This window comes from Brassica oleracea, chromosome C2 (assembly GCF_000695525.1).
Source record: "Brassica oleracea var. oleracea cultivar TO1000 chromosome C2, BOL, whole genome shotgun sequence".
NCBI lineage: Eukaryota > Viridiplantae > Streptophyta > Magnoliopsida > Brassicales > Brassicaceae > Brassica > Brassica oleracea.
This window is the reverse complement of record NC_027749.1, coordinates 17,549,326-17,571,395: the sequence shown is the minus strand read 5'-3', so window position 1 is coordinate 17,571,395 and position 22,070 is coordinate 17,549,326. Positions and strand designations below refer to the sequence as shown.

At 29.7% G+C, this 22,070-nt stretch overlaps 1 protein-coding gene and 1 long non-coding RNA gene across 2 annotated transcripts; both read left to right on the top strand.

The window, feature by feature from the left end:
- Positions 1-900: 900 nt before the first annotated feature.
- LOC106319164 (zinc finger protein CONSTANS-LIKE 6-like) lies at positions 901-2,638 on the top strand. Its single transcript, XM_013757417.1, has 2 exons — positions 901-2,037; positions 2,252-2,638. The coding sequence occupies exons 1-2, from the start codon at positions 1,057-1,059 to the stop codon at positions 2,474-2,476; spliced, it is 1,206 nt and encodes a 401-aa protein (XP_013612871.1). The 5' UTR covers positions 901-1,056; the 3' UTR covers positions 2,477-2,638.
- Positions 2,639-21,015: 18,377 nt separating this feature from the next.
- On the top strand, positions 21,016-22,036 carry LOC106325849. Its single transcript, XR_001267066.1, has 4 exons — positions 21,016-21,199; positions 21,300-21,424; positions 21,496-21,605; positions 21,861-22,036. It is a non-coding gene; the product is annotated as an uncharacterized LOC106325849 (long non-coding RNA).
- Positions 22,037-22,070: the final 34 nt, after the last annotated feature.

The window sequence follows — 22,070 nt, the reverse complement described above, 5'->3', positions numbered from 1 at the left end:
AAAATTTAGTTTTTAATGTTTATGATTTAGGGTTTACGATTTATCTATGGGTTTATAATTTACCCAAGGATTTAGACTTTACGATTTATGGATTAAGATTTAGTGTTTTGCTGACATCGTTAACAATATTAAAAAAAAAAATGCTAACTATTATTTTTTTTTATTTATTTTAAAAACATAATATAATTTGATAAATTTTTATTATTTTATTTATTTTTTAAAAAATATTAAATCTGAAATAACTAAATCCTATTGGTTGGTGAACATGTAGGGGGTGAACGTAAGAAAAATTCATCCGAAGCTATATATATAAACACACAGTATACAAAGTGGGCCAAATTGAAATTTTAAACATACACACACACAACAAAATATTAACAGTTGCTCGTTGTCTCTTAAATTTGAAGATAACCATGTAGAAAATGAAGATGTATATATATCAACACCATAATTAGATGGCCAACTGATTACTATGACTCAATCCAACACAACCAATCAAAACTTTCGCTTTCCACAAATTCACGAGGCTAAATCCATACTATCCAACTTTTCCATGGAAAATAATGGATTATAATAAAATTTTAAAAGTAGCAAATTCCAAAAAAAATAAGGGATGGTTAGGCAGCGAAAATGACAAGTGGACCATACAAAAATCCATTTGATTAAGAGGCTGACCAACAAAACACTAACAAGAGGATCATCTTGATGAACTCGACCAATAAGAATCGAGATAAGACCTCTCCATGGCCCTCATGGGTCTCATAAACAACAAAAAGTGCATCAAAATTTAATTGTAATCATACTCCCAAAAAGGGTTCACATCGTGTGGGACATGTACAAGACTACAACACCTCTAAAATTAACCTTTCGTTGCCTCATAAAAACAAAAGGTAGTCTCCCTTTTTATAGCCACTTCTCAATAACTGTAACCTTTGAAGAGATAACTCATAGTTCGATAAACATTCTTTTTGCAAGTGAGACTTGACAACTAGTTTTTATTCAAAGTAAGGGTTTCTAGTTCTCGTTGATGGTGAAAAAGATAAGTAGAGTTACAACATGATGAAAAATTTGGCTAATGTGGTCGGAGGAAAGACGGCGAGGGCATGCGACAGCTGCCTGAAGAGGCGAGCACGTTGGTTTTGCGCAGCTGATGATGCTTTCCTTTGCCATTCTTGTGACGGTTCGGTCCACTCAGCCAACCCACTTGCCCGCAGGCACGAGAGGGTTCTCTTAAAATCGGCTAGCCCCGGAAAGCAACGCCACGACTCCTCCTCACCACCTCATCCACCCACATGGCATCAGGGCTTTACACGTAAAGCTCGGACGCCACGCGGGGGAAAGAAGAGCCACACAATGATTTTCCATGATCTTGTGCCGGAGATGAGCTCAGAGGATCAGAGCTTTGAGGTGGAAGAGCAGCTCATCTTTGAGGTGCCGGTGTTGAACCCAATGTGTCATGAAAAATGCCTTAACGAATCTGTGGAGTCAAAAATCGAGCTACCGTTGATGTCCATGTGTTTCAAGGGCAGCGACGAAGAAGATGACAACGCTGAAAGCTGTCTGAATGGTTTGTTCCCGACCGACACGGAACTGGCTCAGTTCTCAGCTGATGTGGAGATTCTCCTCGGTGGAGGGACGGATAGGGAATACAATATGGAAGAGCTAGGGTTAGGTGAGATGCTCAAGGTCGAAAAAGAGGAGGTGGAAGAAGAGGAAGAATTAGCCACAATAGAAGTGTGTGATCTAGATGTCGCTGATGAGATTACACCATTTGTAATAAGTTTTGAGTACGAGTACTCACAAAAAACGAATCTTGAAGAAGAAGATGAGAAACAAGATGTGGAGAATAATATGATAGACGTGGGAGTGAATGAGATGAGTTGTTCGATTAAGGAAGAGAAGAATGAGAAGGTTCATATGCTTAGGTTGGATTACGAGTCGGTGATTTCCACTTGGGGAGGTCAAGGAACACCATGGACCGCCCGGGAGCCACCTCAAATAGACCTCAACATGCTCTGTTGCCCAACCGATTCCATGGTATGTATGCCACCCTTTGCGTTATTCTATCTATTAATCACTACATTCTTTTATACAATTACAACAAAAGATGTAAAAAATATATATTTCATTGCAAGTTAGTAGAGTAAATCTTTTATCGGGTGACCACACCCCGGCTGTTAATAATAGTGTCATAAAAGAAAAGTCATTTTGTCTCTAATCAACAAAACTTAATTGTGTCGTGAATAATTAGGTTGAAAGTGGAGGAGAGGCTCATCATCACAACTACGTTCGCGGCCTAGGTTTACACATGGGAGAGGCTGGTAGAGAAGCAAGAGTTTCAAGATACCGGGAGAAAAGAAGGACAAGGTTGTTCTCCAAGAAGATAAGGTACGAGGTACGTAAATTGAATGCTGAGAAAAGGCCTCGAATGAAAGGAAGGTTCGTGAAGAGATCTTCAATTGCTGCTGCTCACTAAGTATTGATTAATCATAGATATTCACTCTGTGCTCCTCTTACTTCTTTGTTGTTTTATTTTACTGCAATGTTTGAAAATTTTGCACGTTTTGTGAGCTATGTATGTAATATATTTTAGAGAAAATTACTAGAATGTTACAGAAAAATTGGTTTATTACTAGAATGTTATACATCTTTTAAAAATTATAGTGCAAATATTATAATGAATACATGCCAGCCTCCGTTTTTACTATGTTAAAGATTATTATTAAAATTAACTTTAAAAGTTAATGAGATAAAATAAAATTAACTTTAAAAGTTAATGTGATAAAATAAAACATAGTTGTCCAAAAACATAGTTTTTTTTAAGTTTAAAGTAATAAATTAAATAGAAAACTTAGTTTTGTTATTAATTTTTTTTTTTAAATCATATTTATAATATGAGTGAATGATTGTATTCCTTCGAATATATGTATTATTTATTACTTCAGTTTAAAGATAGAAAATAAAGCACCATCAAAAGAGTTTTCTTTAATATGATTTTGAAAATGAATGGCAATGCTGAATGTAAATGACTATTGATTCGTAGATGGTTTAAAATATCTTTTTTCTGAGATGGCATGTACAGTATTTGCTAAATCTTTTTTTTCTTTCTCTAAAGAGACTTCTATTAGTACAAGTTTACACTACACTCCAGACTCCAGACTCCGCTGAAAGGACGAGTTATATCCTTACAATCACATGGTAAATTAAAACAATCAAAAGCGCCTTTTCTAAAATCTCTCCCTGACGCCTCAGGAGGTCTTAACAATGTCGATTCATAAAAAGGTGTAGCATCGTATACGTCGCTATAAGATAATCTAATCTATTTGAATTACAAGTAGAATTTAATCTTAACTTTTTCTTAATAATAACAATAAAACTAAGATAGTAAATTTATTTGTATATATTATCGATAATTTTTTTATATATTTGATCATTTTATTTATACATATACAATACTTTTTGTTGTTATTATATAATTTATTTCTGATAGACCGGATCAATTTTTATTAAAAATTGTAGAACTAAACTACAATTAATATATCATGGGTTGATCGGATTGGACATTAAACAAATTATGACATAAAAACTTTATTTTTTTCCACCGAACACATTCTTGAAAAAAGTGAACAGTACTGTTTCCACAATTGAATTATTTTGACATTTATCTTCCATATGGTTTTGAAGATTTCAGATTAACCATCGAATTGATACATGTCATGTTAGCGCTTTTAGTTGTATGCTTAAGGAAAACTTAAATTTTTGTAATTTAAAGTCGTTTTTAAAAATTCAAAATATAACATATAAAAAATGTAACATATAAGAAAAATATAACATATAAGGTTTCCTCATTTTTTTGTAATTTAAAGTCGTTTTAAAAAATTTAAAATATAACATATAAGGTTTCCTCATTTTCGTAATTTAAAGTCATTTAAAAAAATTCAAAATATTATATGGTTAATGTGATTGTTTATTTTTTTAATAATATAAAAATTAAACAAAAATGAAGAAAGATGCAAAAATTGTTATTGAATCTTTATTATTCATAGTCATTAATTGTCATATATATATATGTTGATCATATTAGGTAATTCCGTAGCTTTTATTTAAGAAAAGAATATACGCTTCTTATATTTTGGATTAATATAATGTTCCCTAGTAATTGGATTTGGACCAAAAAAATTTCAATTGATTCTTAAGCTGCCACGTAAGCTAAATTGTCATCTTAATTAAGTGACACCTAAGCATGATCTCTTTTTAATTAGTACAAACTTAAGATTATAACTTTTTTAATGATTCTCGATTGATATATAGGGGATGCCACTGGAATTTTTATCATTTAACTACATTCCTAAATAATCGAAATTTAGTTGCCTTAATAAAACCATTTGACATTTGATCGTAAGCCATTCCCTAAGCCATATATGGAATCCCAATATGCCAATATTCTTTTTAGACTTTTTCTTGGGTTCACCCCCTAGGGTGAACCTTTAGGTTCACCAACCAATAGAAAGTTGTCATTTTAGATCTAGTATCTTTTAATTAAGGAAACAAAATAACTTGCCAAATTATATTATGCTTTTAAAATAAAAAATAAAAAATTAAATAAATAAATTAGAGTTTAGGGTTTAGTGTTTTGTTGACAACATTTTTTTTTTTTTGAATTCGTTTTTTATATATTATTTTTATTTATTTTTAAATTTTATTTTGAAAAAATAATATAATTTGTCAAGTTATTTGGTTTCCTTAATTAAAAGATACTAGATTTAAAATGATAATTTTCTATTGGTTGGTGAACCTAAAAAGGTTCACCCTAGGGGGTGAACCCAAGAATAACTCTTCTTTTTACTATAGCACAATCCTCATCGTAAGCCTTTTAAATTATCTTAACCATTTTTTTATTTTTCGTAATATCTTAACCATTTAATCTATTTTTATGTTAATAGGCTCATTCTAATTTTTACTCTATTATATTGGCCCCATTATTTACTTATAAAGTATCTTACCCATTTTATCTACTTTTATGTTAAAAGGCTTTTTTATGTTAAAAGGCTATATTATAACTATTTTTCAATGTAAATCAAATGGTAAAAATATATATAAACAAACAATTAGTCCAATTGACTATTTTGAATAATAAATAACTAAATTAAAGAATAAGAATGTTATGTGTAGACAAGTCATTTTAAACTAATATATAATGCGGGTAAATTTATATTATATTTTTTAAAATTGATAGTTTTTAAAAATCAATAGTTTTATATAATGTATAACTTATATATTATATAAAACTATTGGTTTTTATAACATTAAAAACAATTATCTGCACGGGGTTCAGATCAAACTATATATCTATTATATTCAAATAAGTTAACAAATAATCATTTTTTATTTACATAATCAGTTAGACATGTACATTCATATACACGTTTGTATACATATCAGTTTTTCCAGTGTCCGATTTTTTTATTTATTTTAAAGTTAAACTTTGTTCGGATATTATAAATTTTTGGACATGATTCGGATTTTTCTGGACCCAGATAGGTTCGTAAAAACCTAAAAAAATATATAAATTACTTACATCTATATGTTTAAAATGTCATAAGGTTAAAATTAATCCCGCAAGCTCTAGTTAAATGTTTAATTAAGAACATTTATGTTTTGTATAGTCCACGTTCAACTCTTACGAGGTGATGGAAATTGATAAAACCGAAGAGTATATGATTATCTACACGATTTTTAGGCTATCGTTGGTAACTTTGCAGAATGGTGGAATGGTGTTAAATGGCGATTTCAAAAAGTTTTTGCCAATTAACAAAAATTACGGAATGAAGAAAAAATGTAAGAACGCAAGTCTGTATTTTGTGCCAAAAATACTAAAAAAATATCATAAAGTGAAAAATGTGTGTTTATTTGATTATTTACAAAATCAACACTTTCACATTAATAAATTTTATGATAATATCATTTTAAAATAGTCATGTTGTAAATAACTACAAAAGAAAAAAAAATACTAAAAAGTATTACATAACTATTGATATATAAAAACATAACTATATATATGATATATAATTTAATAATTAGTTTAATTTTGGTGTTTGTTTTTCCTTGTAATAAACTGAATATCATATAAAATATTTTAATTAATATAATATGCATTCTGCTATTCTGCAATTTTAAGTTTTAATTTTTTTCGCAACTTAGTTAATTTTTTTCCACAGCTTAACTATTTTTTCCACGATTAATCAATGTTCACCAATCGGAGTCTTAGTTCTTTACACATTCATAACTCATATGTAATATATTGACGCTAGAGATATAGGATTTGTCAGTTCATCAAATTGTTGAATTTCCTAGAAATACAAAGTTTTGATGATTTATAAAGAAATCTTTTTGTTCTGTTTTGCTAAATAGAAATCATGTTCGAGTTCTATCAGATAGCTCTTCAAAATTAACTATTAACTGTGTAAAAAATAACCATAGTGTTGGTAAGCCTATCGAGTTATTAGTGTAAGAGGGTTGATTCCTTTATATCCCGGCTTAAAACCATCATTGGGTCGGAGAGTTATTTTTAAGTCTCTGATTGGTAACACGTAGTATTAAAGTTGAGTTGCAGTATGATTTATAATTCGATGTAATTTGTAGTAAAAATCTAGGTTGCATGGAAACGGAAACGGATACGCGGAAACGTGATTTTCGATTTTTTTTTCTTTGGAAATGTTTTAGAAACGTCTATAAATATATATATATATATATATATGTATATATTTAAGAAACGAGTTTCCAATGCGTTTCCGCGAGTTTCCGAGAGATTCTGATTCCAAAACGTTTCCGAAACGTGAAACGGACCCTCAGCCGAGTTTCAATGCAACATAGGTAAAAACTGTAATTTTATTTGGTAAGTTTGCAGTAAAAGTAAAAGACATCATTTGATTAAAATTTATGACTAATAACATTTTTGATGTATAAGTTGCAGTATGGGTTTTTAATAAAAAAATGGAATATATAAATATATAAATAGTAAAAATATTATTAAAAAAATGAACCATTAAGCTATTTTAAAAATAGATAAATTAAAATGTATATTTTAAGTTACTATAAAAATTTGAAAAAAAAATTAATATATATTATTTCCTAAACATTATGATCACTAATAATACTATTTATTCTAATATCAATAATGAAATAAAGTAATGAAATAAATTAATGAAATAATAATAATAGCATGAACTTTAAACCAAAAATCTAATAACAGCAATTTTTTTTTTTATAAATGTTCATTCCAAATCATGGTTGCAATCTCAAAGAAAAATAAACTTAGATATTACTATAATTTAGAACTGGAACCATAAATAATAATATTTTTAATTAATTTACAAAGCAAAAAGAAATCTACAAACGTACATAAATAACGTACGTGACATAAGTCAGTTTTGAAAACTTACTTTTAGATAGAAAAATCAATCTAACTCAGTTTCTAAAACATGGAATTTTGGTTGATGTTGGTTTAAGTTTTGAGATAGCAATTTTACAAAAGGTCTAAATGAAAATTGTAACTCAACTATAATACATTTTAAATCAAACTTAAAATAAAAAAAAATCAAAATTTATGCATGATTGATAATAATTTGAATTATCAATGATTCTTACTCTTTGCTCAAACCAAATCAACTACATCACATGTCCCCAATCAAAGCCTAAATCAAAATATCGAAAAGCTGACTCCAAGTTATGGGTGGGATTATGCATCTAAGGCTCTAAGATAATATAGTGGCTTTTCACACAAAAAAATTCAGGACTAATCCATATTTTGATGTAAAATCTTATTTTAATCAGGATGTAAAAAATTAATTACAGGAGATTTGGTTGAATAGTACTTTCTGGATATAATTTATAAGAGTATTTCTTGTACTGTCATATTGAAGATTTGAAGACTTTGTACTTTTAAAATGGAAACATACTTTTTTTTTAATTTGCAAGTACAAAATCAAATGATTCACTGAAGTTTTTTTTTTGTCAGAGTTGAGATGAAAGGAATGAATGGCATTATAGTAATTTTCCATTCACTAACAATTTAAAAAAATTGACATCTTTTTCAAGTTATTGAGCAAATACAAACACCCAAATCATTAGACTACAATATATTCTTAGTAACTCTCTATATACAGTTATATTTAATACAAATTATTAATCTAGGATGTGTCATGAGTCATGACATACTAACAACCAAACCCCTAAACTATGGTACTTTCTCAAAACTTGCATATATATTATTATATATATAATAAAACGTATACAAAACTGACACTACAAGAAAACATTAGATTAACGACAAATTCACATACGGCAAACTAACAAAAAAAAAAGCAAATCACGTTAAACGCGAGTCGTAACACACAAGTTAATATAATATCGTCATAACGGTCACGATGTTGACAAATCGACAAAGCTTCGTCTTAACATAATTCGTCGTAAAGACTACGTACAATTACCTCTCATACTTTCGACTGTCGATCTTAATTGGTCGTAATAGTTACAACCAATTAATATCGTAGATATTTTATTCAAAAATAATAATAAACAAAATATTCAAAATTTGGAAAATAATAAATTTAAATTTTAAATATAGAAATATAAATATGATAAATATTAAAACATGATAAATATTTAAAATATTTCAAACATAAAATTTGAAAATAGAAAATAAAACAAATTAGCTACTACTGCGTCTAAGGTCTTCATGCAGCTGGAAACTAAAGGCATCAGTGCGTCGATCAAAATCCACATGCTCCTTTGCGGTGTGTTAGAGGTGAATGGTTAGCATCTGATCTCCCACGCCCACATAGCCTTCAGGTTTGCCGAGCAATCATGGCTTTGAACAACCCCTCCATATTCTCAAACCGAGTCCTAGTGTCATGTTCTTCTTCCCGGAGCTGTTCAACAACGTTGTTATCCATCATCAAATCTGCACGGGACTGGGAATCTTCATGTCTCACAGAATCATATGAGGATGTCACCCTGTCTTTATCCATAGGATTCCAAGTACCCGGGTCAATCGAAAGCTCAATTCTCTCTGAAATGGTTATTTTCAAATAATGTCCACATTCTTCACAAATATTCATTTCGACGTTCTTATACATTAATCCATAACAATTGATGTTCCCTTTTTTTCAGGACGATCTCTAATAGAGTTTATTTCCTTAAAACAAGTATAAAATGCAGTCTGAAAGCTGATTCGTAGGAGAGTATTATCAATATAACACCTTGATGCATGCAAGAGAGTTGTGATAGTGTCCTCCCAGTCCGGTGTAATTGGTGCACCAAGTAAATTTCCTGCATTATTTATCCAAACAGTGAATGAATACAGTCATGCAAAGTGCAAATGATCTCTGATTTCATTTCTTTCTCAACATAATACACATTATTGGGTCATGACTCAGTTACTCATTTGGACTCCTGTGGATGACCTATCATGGAATGCAAGCCGGGCTGTTAATGATTGCCAAGGTATAGCTTGAGAGAACTAGATGAGGCCATGCCATGGAACATTACTCTTCTGAGCAGCCTAGAAGCATGTTTTGAAGTCATCTTGGTCATGCCTCCAAAGTATCTTTTCTGTCCCTGAGAGAGGATCATGTGGAAGTATCACAACAATATTTTCATAGTTATGAGGAAATCTACAATTTCCATGGCTGGAAAGATTTCACCCAGATTTTCAAACAACTTCAGCAATAGTAGCAGAGCGAATCACTCCCAAATAACTCGGTCCTAGATCACCTGTTACATCCAGTAAACTTCTCATCCCTAGCCAGACATCGAACCAAAAATGCACTCAATGGCCATCATTAATCTGAACCACAGACATTCATAGGCTATGTAAGTGCAGTGAGGTCAGAGTAATAAAGTGCAGAAAATATAGAATACTCAAAGTTTTTTTTTCGAATTCACTAGAACAAGAAAGCGTTTACAACAATATTTTCTATTACAAGAATCTTTTAGGATACCCCAATCCTAAGCTAAAACTCACCCTAGAGTCTAAACTTTGATTTATTAGGCTAACCTAATCCAGAGCTAAACTCCCCTTGAATATATATTTCAATCTTCCAACACTCTGGAAGTACGTCAACGACTACGTTAGCACATATTCAGAGTCACCTTCTTCATAGAGGTATGTTGTAGCGACCCGCTCCCAGAGTATTTTTAATTTTTAAGAAAATAGAACGCGAGAGGTTTTATTCTACAAGGAGCTTATTTTTCTAAGTGTGGAGACACTTGTATTCGTGAAGATTGGAAGAATAAATGTATTTTAACTAAGTGCCAGATCTTCAGAGAGCTCATGGAAAATATTCAGAATGTGTTGAGCGATGGTAAACCGATCATTGAATGATCAGAGCATACATATGGAGAGATCAAGACCGCAAGACCAATTAAATAATGTTCGGCTGTTGGATAATGTGGGTTCCAAGTAAGGAAAGTTTGACTAGCCATAATTGCTGGATAATACAAAAGGAAGGTCAGATCTGCGGGAGTCAGCTAAGGAAAGAATCAAAAATATCAAGTCAAGCCATTGATGGTGACTTTTACCAAGCCAAATAAGGAAACTGGCATTAAGTGTCCGGCTTGGTGAGAAAGCTTGGGTAATCCTAGATAAGAACCCCTTGAGCTCTCATTTTTTCCACACAATTCAGAAAGCAAGAATAGAGAGAAGTTAGAGAGCAGAAACAATTTGGTAAAGACGAAAGTCCGAGAAGAGCGGTTCAGCAAGGAGGAGTCAATGAGTTCATCGCTTGAAAATGCTAGGTAGTTCAGAGTCTTCGAATCCTTGAGATTCAGCTAAGGTGAGGGCGTGATTTTTGGCAACTTAATAATTTGTATATTTGTCATAGTTGGTTTGTTAGGATGAAGATTATTTGTTAGGGGAATTATTTATGGAAAATTCGTTCTTCGTACTTTGATATGGTTCTCAAAGATTGAAGAACGTTCTTGCGTTCTTAGGATATTTGCATGTTAGATTGTGTGTGATGATGTTATGTTTATGAAAATGAACATAGAATTGATCTTGAAAAAAATTAGTATGTTTAGTAGAAAACGATATAAAAATGGATTAATGATGAGATTTATTAAGGAAAGAACGGGATTGAGCAATGAAATTAAATAAGGAAAGTATGTTTTGGTTTCAGACTGTAAAGATATTATGATCATGTTTTGGCTTCGGGCCGTGTATGTTGGCTTTGGCCGTTATGGACCTTCGGGTCGCAGGTTGGCTTCGGCCGCAGATTGGCTACGGGCCGTTATGGACCTTCGGGCAGCAGGTTGGCTTCGGCCGCAGGTTGGCTACGGGCCGTATTGGACCGACAGGTTGTAGGTTTGGCTACCGACGTAGGTTGGCTACGGCCGCAGGTTGGCTACGGCCGCAGGTTTGGCTACTACCGCAGATTTGGCTACGGCCATAGATTTGGCTACAGTCGCAGGATTGGCTACGGCCGTAGGTTGCTAGACCTTCTGGTCGGAATGTTAGGAAATGCTAAAGTAAAGGAATGATATAACTGGATGCTAGGTGGTTAGTTTGAATGAATAAAAATGGATGAGTAATACGAAAATGGCTAAGTAAAAAATGATGGAAACGGATCGCTAGGTTGATAGAATGAGATTGCTAGGTTGTTAAAATTAAGCGTGGAATTTGATTGCTTGATTGTTGAGTTGCATTTGGGTGGTTTTGAGAGTCCACACTGAGTAATTTTGTATACTCATGCCTCCTTTTGCGATGCAGGTAAGGTTTATTGTATGGACCGGAGCGCGAGGCTATAAAGACCATCGGGAAGGGTGTTTCGAACTTGGGTAATGTTGGGAAGTTTTGTAAAAGATATTTTTATTGTAAACTAAATGATTTCAAGTATTTAGTCACGTGTTTCATTTAAAAAGTTGCACTATTTCTCATTATCATCCGATAAAATTTGACTTGATCTTTTACTTAGAAACTAGATTTTATACTCGCGCGTAGCGCGAGTTTGTATTAATAATTTAGTTTAATTTTATAAAAAAATTTAAACTAATTATGTAATTGATTTTTGTAATTTTTTTTTTCAAATATGTTTGTTGATTTTATTATATATGTTTATTTATAACTATACCCTCTATTTAGTTTTTTGTATTTATAAATGTAATACTTATATATGTTTATAAACATATTCATAATTTTTGAAAAATATTAATTTGTATTTTGAAATATTATATAAATTACTTGATTTTATTATATATGTTTATTTATAACTATACCCTCTATTTAGTTTTTTGTATTTATAAATGTAATACTTATATATGTTTATAAACATATTCATAATTTTTGAAAAATATTAATTTGTATTTTGAAATATTATATAAATTACTTGATGCATGTAAACTGTTAATACATTATAATATTTTATCATACATTTTACATATATTTTATTTGAATAACATAAACAATTGAACTATATGCATAATATCTAATTTTTCTTTGTAATCAGAAAAACTTTACAATTAATGTGTGATTGTTATATATATATATATATATATATATATATATATATATATATATATATATATATATATATGTGTGTGTGTGTGTGTGTGTGTGTGTGCGTAATAGTTTAATATTTAGATTTAAAATTTAATCACTATAAATATTTTGATGAACTCTAGTTAATATTAAATAGCATTTGTAAGATAATATAAAAAGTAAAGTAAATACAATGAATTTAACTAATGTTATGTAATATTTTTATTTATTGAATTAATAATAATTGAGAATCTAAAGTATTAGATTTATCTTCTACTTTATTCAATTAATTATCTGTATTGTAGTTAAACTTGTATGCTTGTATAATGTATTATAATATATTATAATTTATTTTTGGTATAATAATTAATATATTTTTTTTGTTTTGGAGTTTACATGAAGATTTAGATCCTCTAAAAACAATTACATAATCTTGATAAAAAAAATTTTAGTTGCTAAATGCTAACGATAAGATAGCAAAAGTCTTCAATAGCGTATTCATTGTAATCTTGAGACTTTTTTTTAAATGTTCAAAATTTGTATGTTTTTAGTTGGTTGATTATAATACTTAGATAGTATATTTATATTAATAAATTCATATTGATTGTTCCTTCTATTATCCTCTTATGTTATTTTTCATGCTAATTTATTGTTGATCTTCGTTATAAGTTTTCTTAAAAACCTGAACTAACTTACTTGACATGCTTTCTTAGGATCTTTATTTTTCATCTATCTTATAAATATTATTCTCTAAATATTTTCTTCGACATAACTCAACATAGAGCTTCTTAAATTTTATATGTATATGAAGTGAATCAAACTAATGATTATAAGAATTCATCATGTGGTTTGGAATTATTCTCAAGTATATCCGGTATTTTCTAGTGTCATGCATTTTTTGTCTATCGTATTTTGTCTTCGACTTGTAAGATTTACTTTCTATCGCAGATGTTTTTTTTGTTTTCATTCACCGTTATTCTTCATTCACTTCAAACCCTATATTTTAATGTGTTCCTTGTTCATTGGGATTATGTGATTCCTTGATTTGAATATTATTAAAGAAAATACATTTGATATTGCTTTTTAATTTATTTTGAAAAGACACTTTTGAAATTTTATTTTGAATAGTATATTTTATTTTGTGTTCATGCAAGTTAAAAACGTATATTCTTTATATTTTATTTTATTTTAGTTAATTTGTTTTGTAATATTTAGTATATATATGAGTCATTTCCATTTTAATGATTTATTTATTAGTTTTTCTTATTTGATGTTGAATTCTATTGTGTATTAAAATAATCAGTTATAATGTTTTCCTTATTGTTATTTGTGAATATTTTCATTAGCATATAGCCTAAAATATGAAAATCATGAGTAAAATTTATTTACTTATAATGTTTTGAAAGTCTTGCATTTTCTAAATTAACTTACCTTGTTTGATATTGGTTTTATTTTTTGTTAATTTATTAATAACAATTAATATAACTTGTTTTTATTTTTTTATAGATATAACTGTTTGAAAGCCTTGCATTTTTTTATTTTTATTTTAAATTTCGAAAATTTATATATATTCAGTTAACTTATATTTATAATCTTTTTACCTTTGTTAGCTTTTCTTATTTGATATTGATTTCTGTTTTATTTTGAAATAAACAATTTTTGAAAATATTGACATTTTTGAAAATATTGAACTAAAATAATGATTTTTTCATTTTATGATTAATTGTTTTAAATCCTATGTGTTTTAAGTTTTATTTATTGAATATTTTCAATAGCATATAACCTAAGCTTTAAAAATCATGTGTTTTAAATTTATATGGTTATAATTGTTTAAATACCTTGCATTTTAAGTTAATTATTATTTTGTAAGATATTTTATTTTAATTTTCGGAAACATATTATATATTAAGTTGAATCATATATGTTTCTTTGCCTTTTATAAGTTTACCATATTTAAATTGATTTATATTTTATTTTGAAATAAATGATTTTAGGTAATATTTAAATTTTTAGAAATAGCAAACTAAAATGCTGATTTTTCATATTCCTATTGGTCGTTTAACATCCTATGTGGAAGCCTTCAATGGCTTATACCCTCAACTTTTATATAGTATAGATTTTCACAAGTTTTCAAAGATTTCCGGGTTGGGGTGTTTCTTACGTCCTCGTTGTATCCATATCTAGAACTTGCTCCCCAAATTCTTCCAAAAGAAACTTAAACAACTTTCTTTTTTATCTTAAACAATAATTTTCTTGTCTTTTCCTCTTCAGGTAATATCATTTGTACTTAATAAAAAATTCCAAATAAATATATTGGCTATTCTCAAAGTTTAACAAGCCCACATACATCACAAAACACTAACTCCAACCCACCTCATCTTCGTGACACACACATGTACTATCTCCTATATTACTTCACGAACTGATACAAAACATCTCAGCAAACTGCATCTTCAATCTCCCTATTTTTGACTATTCATGTGAACTCATCACCTCTAGATAAAAAACCACGTCTTAAATCTCTCTCTATGAATCACATCATGGTCAAAAACTAATATGAAGATCTATATCTTCCAAAGTGAATGAAATCTCATTCCACCATCTCCATAGTGATCAAATCTTCTACACCACGTATTCATGAGTCCAAATCCTCCATGATTAGTTCCTTGAACAGACCTCAAACAATCACGTCAAATATGCGCTAAAATAACATATTGGACCATGACACCTCATACCATAAGTTTGCTCCATCTGATTCTTCTCTGTCAACAACTTGAAACACCTTTGCCTAATGTGCCCAACAACATCATAGTGATGATAATTTGCCGAAAGTTTGGTTGAGATGTAGTCTTGAAGTCAGAAACTTTATCCAAAGCAGTCGCTGTAGCATTACTCGTAGCAGTCACATTCTTCACATCAGTTGCAGTCTTCACTACAGTCTTTCCATTTGTTGCATACCCTGCATACACCTTAACCTTTGGCTTTGTAGCAAACATAGCTATTACCTCATTTTTTCGGCTGATACAAAAACACCTTCAACTTTAGAAGTATTCCCTTGAAATCTAAGACCATATCGATCACTTTTCCCAATACTGAGAAGATAATATAGCTGATTCGTCCCATTATTCAGCATCTTCAAACCTTTATGGGTTTCTCTGAGTTGAGAACAAGCCTGTCATGTTTCTTCTTCTTTCTCTAAAGCATACTTAAGCGCTTCAGCAACTTGAGCTTCTAGCTTTTTTTTTCCTTAGCCAAATCTGAATTCGCATCAAATCATAAAGATAAAAACGATTTTTGTTTCTTTTTGTAGAAAGTACTACATTTTAATTAATAAATAAATAATATTTTCATAAAGATAAAATTCTCATACAAATTTTTATACATAAGATATCATTTTATACAATATTGTAAAATAATTTATATGTATATCTGTAAAATAATTTTATATGTGTTTCTTTTTGTAGAAAGTATTGCATTTTAATAAACTAATAAATAATATTTTCATAAAGATAAAATTCTCATGCAAGTTTTTTACATAGCATATAATTTTAAGAAATAATTTAAAATAATTTATCTGTGTTTCATATCTGTAAAATAAATTTAGATATTTATATATAATATTAATTAATTGTAAACAATTAGTTAATTTATATAAATAAAAATATATTATATAAATCCTGAAAAATAAAAATAAAACCATTCAAGTTAAAAAAAATAATTTATATAAGAAAAATTATAATTAGGGGTCTATAGGCTGTTTATTAAAGATTTCAACTAAATTTTTTTCTTACAAATTTGGGAAAGTATAGTTATAACCTTGTATTCAAGAATCTTGCAGAGGTGACAGTGCCATTTGCGTTAGCATATTCGAACCTTGGTTGGATGTAACATACATTGTATATTAACCTCATAAATCTTTAGGATGAGTTTTTTTTCTTCTTACATAACAGCTTTGGGATGATTTCTTTTGACAGATTTTCAAAATATCTCTAAATTTCTATACTTGAATGAAATAAAATTTGAGACTAAGAAACCATTTTGCCTTTTTCAAAAAAAAAAAAAAAAAAAATTTTACCACAGCTGTAGCAGTCCAGTTGGTTTAAGCGTAGACGTTGGTGATGTTGTGCTTTTGGGTTCGATCCACCGTGCGAGGGATGCTTTACGTCAAAATGGTATCAGTACCGGCCGGATCCCGGACCTGGGGAATTAAGGGTCTTGACCAATAACCTCCAGATAGTAAAAAAAAAAACCTTTCTAGAACCTGATGCCCAAACATACTTCCAAATTCCAATGGCACCTAGCCATGGGTATGTCGTATGTGTATCTGCTTGAAAGGGTTAATTCAACCTAATCTTGAGAAACAGGGTTAATTAACGGGTGTGTTTGTACTTCTTAATAGGTTTTAAAAAAATATATATATTCTTTGTAGGTTTGTTTTACCTGTAGTTAGTTGCTTCTACTTTAGAAAATGTTAGCCTCTATTTACTGTTTTATTTTGATAAAGTAGTCGGAAAAATCAAATTTGAACATTAAGGTTAGTGTCGTGGATCTTATAGGCTTTTATATAATATGAACAAATGGCCCTTGCACTTTGAATCTTTGATTTTCTGGAGCTGTTGTGAATTTGCAACTTGTTTTCTGTTGCAATCGGGAACAAGTAGCCAGTTAAATATTTCATCTGTTTTTTAATATATGTAGTTTTAGAAAAAAAATTTATGTTCCAAATTATATGATATTTTCGGTTTTCTATGTAAAATTTATTAACACTTAATGTTATATGACCAAGGATAATATACCTTCTATTTTATTATTGGTTGATTTTTGGTTAGGTAAATAATTAATGATGTTTTTGTTTAGAAAATATAAAAAAATAATGATTTTCTTAGTCTATGTGCACAATTCTAAAATGACTTATATTAAAAAACGGATGAGGTATCAAAAAATCCTTTCTAAAAAAAAAAAATTAAATAGAGACAACAATGAACTTTGCAATGGTCGGCATCATATTCCGAAGCGTTAGACAGGTCCACATTAATTACTCCATGTATTTTAGGATATGTCCATTGCTTTATAGTCGCCTACTAACCTTTAACTCATGTGTTATTATCAAAATTATTATTTCTTACGTGGCATCACCACAAGCTCTTTCACACCCTATATTCAAAAACCCTTTGTTAACTAAATTAATTACAAAAATTGTCATTAATCAATATATTATAACTTGATATACTATAAGCTATGACTAACAAAACAAAAAAAGACGTCAACATTTAATGTGCAGTGCTACGGTTGCGCAAATTAGGTAAATAAATTAATGCGTAGTCATTATTAGTTCCATATTAATAAGACCATTGTTATGACATGTCTAACTATAATGTCATAACAATGGTCTTATTAATTTCTAAATCATAACCATGGTCCATCAAATATATTTCAATGGACAGTGTAAATGATTTGTAGCTTAACCATTTAAGATAGATAGATAAATAAAAACAGTTATGGCATAACACTAATGTTTATAATCAACAATTATATATTTTAGAGAACCAATATTGTTCTTGGTCTTTTTGACTATACACAATACGTCTATTTAATAATAACAATGTTACATGATTAATCTTTGTGTATGAAACTCCATTTTATTCAATGTTAGCAAAGTTTTCTGGAAAACACATTCCATCATATATATTAATATGAGTAAAGGAAACTTTATTTTAAAATTTTAAGAACTTCATTAAAAAATTTATAGAAATCTAAGAGCCCATATGAACATTACATTCAGCTTTATCAAACTTGCTGTCATGTACACAACGATTTAGAAATACGGTTCGGACATGCAACTGAATGTTTCGTACTAACCGGGAATTAGGTAAGTGAATGATTTAGAAATACGTCTAGGTTTGAAATTCCCGATCCTATGTAATTTAAACTGATTGTAATCAGTATTCAAATACAAATTCAAATCTGAGGTAATATTCAATAAACTTGATTTGCAAGGAAAATTGTACATGATTGTTAAAAGGAAACTTCTAATAAATTTGACATATTTCTAATTCACAATTTTGGTAAGATTTAATTATTACGTGTTTCCTAAATGGAAATTATTATGCAATACCTTAATTATTGGTCAAAAATTACAGATTTAATTTTTGATAAATTTTTTGTAATAATAGGGAGTCAGTCGATTATGATTTCAAAATTTTATAAATTACTTGACTGGTGCATATAAGGAAGTTAGATTATGGATTCAAATTGTTTAAATAAATTAATAATCTTACTTTTATTGATTTTATTCAATTTTGTCATATAAAAGGAAGTTTGATTATGTTTTCAAATTTAAGGTAAGTTTTAATAAGGGGATTAGAGCGCAAGTTATATGAAATTACATAGGTGATATTATCTTTAATTACGGCGATTTGATTTTGTGTCATTAACCCTACACCGGTTTGAGTTTTTAATATAAATATATGTTGTCTAGAATGCATCGAATCACCACACCCTTCTTCTCGAGATTAATTATGAAAACATTCTCGCAAGCAAACTCATGGCTGGCTTTAACTCCGTTTCCGATTTGAAACTTTTCAAGACAATGTAGAGAGTGATAGTGAATATTGAACTCAATGATGTCCCAGAAATCGATACTTTCAGAAAGAGGTATATCATTTCGTTTAGTGAATTTGGTAAGTAGGTATGTTTAGTTTGGTAAACTAATTCTTTATTATTTTTCTCTATAGGATTGAAAACCAAGAGTTCTGTAGATCATTTTCATATCATTTTAGTTTTATCAGTTTTTTATTTGTTTCCTTATAATTTGTTTCTTTTGTATTTTATTTTTCTATTACTTATGTTTCTTTTGATATTATAATGATAATTTTTATGATGAAATCAGTAATTCTATTTTCCTATGTTTTGTTATGTCTTAAATTCATAATAAATTAATATAAGTTTTTGCATACTATTATATTTTTTTTTTATAAAATATATCTAATTTACACCTAACCAATTACACAAGCATTTAAAAAAACAAATAAGCTTAAGTTATATATACATGCACAATTTCGTTTGATATATATCATTAGATATAATATTTGTGCATATAACTTTAAGATTTCTAATATCTATAGATTAAAAGTAATAACTTTAAAACCGGTCACATTATATATACATGCACAAATTCAAATTGATAATATCTTTAAATTTATTCACTCCGCGCATGACTATCACCTAGTATCATATTAAAACGGAAAACTTCAAAATTCTCTTGAATGAAGAAAATTCTAAGTATGACAATCCTTTTTTTTTTTTTTTTTAAGGCTCTTTTCAAAAAAAAAAAAACAATCCTTTTTTATTTGGTCACTGTAAGACAATCCAATGAGACTAAATATGAAGATAGAAGTGACCGATTATGATGTGGGTTAAAGTATCAGTTTAACTTTTTCTCAAGTTGATGAGATAAGATAACGGGCTTGTGCGACGTGGCAAAATCTATGGACCAACAGTTTACGATAAGACTCGATGTCGACCAATAAATTCTTCTCAATGATCTTCATTTCTTTATAAAAATGTCCGGTCATGATTCATGACTCATGTGGCCAGATTCCCTATTATGAACTTATAGTCCCACTAGTATGTCGGTACTACAAACATTTATACATTAATTTGTAACCATATAGTTTAAGAGGTAACCAATTAAATTAATCAATGCGGTCACGTGATGGTCAGATGTTCATAATTCAAATCCCCAAACTGATTTATAGATTTTTCTGATTTCTCAACCGAGAAAGTTATAATTTGGCTCCAAAAGAAAAAAAAAAAGCGGATCAGTCGAGATGCAGATCTAGCGTATCAATCAATGTGGATCTAGCATATCAGTCGATGCGGATCCAGTGGATCAAATATATCGAACGGAACAAATGTGGATCTAGCATATCTGACGGAACAAATGCGGATCAAACGGTCCAAACTATAGAGTTGAAAGGTAAAACGGATAAAATGTTTTAAAACACTGTACACATTAATAATGATTTTAAATAAATTGCTATACATTTTTATAATTGAAATTATTTATTTTTACAAAATTGATAAATATTAAAATTATAGTTAGTATATATTTTATCTTCAACATATTATACATATAAATTTAAATGCAATTCTGATAATAAAATAATTTAATTTTTAGAGTAATAGTCTTTAATTAATTATATTACATTTAGGTTTTTGTATTTTGTCATTTTAAACATTATTCTGATTCTTTAAAATTATTATGGAATAAGCAAACTAAAAATGATTAAAAATGATTTAACATGCACACTATATATATATATCTCTTTTATATAAAAGACTGTTTGCTTCTGTCACAGGCCTCCACGTCATCATCCACATAGGAAAGTCACGCGTTCTGGAGCCGCCACGTGTCCCCCTCCCGAAAAACTCACCGTTTTCGTACGAGTTTTTTTTTTGTTTTTGGCAAATTTGGGCTTCGGTCCGTTCGTCACTTCCTGCGAGTAACATCATGCATAAAGCGTCACCCCACTAAACCTAATTATCGCCTTCGTTCATCCGAGTCTGATCTCGGCGGCGAGAATGACGATCCATCGTTCTCCTTCTCCCTGTAACAGAACTTAACTTCATCAATGCGTCCGTCGAGATCTCCGTTATAAATAGGTTAGTATTCACCCTTCTGGAGATCTTGCTCTTTTCATCTCTCTGCTGCTTATCCTTTATTCTTGATCTTCTACTCATCTCTCTAAATGGCCATCTCTAGGTTTTTTTTTTTTCTGATTTGAAGACCAGGAAGTGTTCAAACGTTAAGCGGGATGGATATTGCGGCTTCATCTAATCTCTTTGCAATCTAATCGCGTCTTCACACAGCTTCTTCCCCGTTTATCTGTAACATCCTCATCCTCAACATTATTAATACTATCCTCTTTCTTTTCGTGACAATAGTGTTTCTTTTTTAGCCGCACCAAACAGGAATTGAGTTTTTATCCTCGCCAAATCATGCCCAGACAATCAGAGCTTCGGTTCGAACGATTCCAATTTTCACTGGAGACAAACCAACGAAACCCAGGTGCAAAGTCTGGGTCTTTTTATATTTATCAATATTAAATTCATTATATTTTGTGAAAGTCAATATCTTTTTCTTGGCTTCCATTGATGCTAAGAACATTAGTGTATGTATTTAAATGTTACTGGTCACTGTAAGTTTGGGAGCTGAGCTAGCTGTAGTTTAAAATCTACACTTGTGTATGCACGTGCTTTACATTACCTTTTGGTAAGAAAAATCTCAGAGTCTTCTTAGTTGGGTTGTGTTCTTGGTCTGCAGGGCATCAGCAATCGATGTCAAGGAGACAGTGAATGATGACATGTGTGTGCTTATCTCCAGCTTTAATTACCAATGCCTACACTTTGGTCTCTGTACAAAACGCAGATGCTTTAGACAAGAAACCATGAGTTTGCCGTAACTGCCAGGGCATTGGTACTGTTCTTTGTGAGTTACATTTTCTTAGCCTACTAAACTCTTATATATATATAT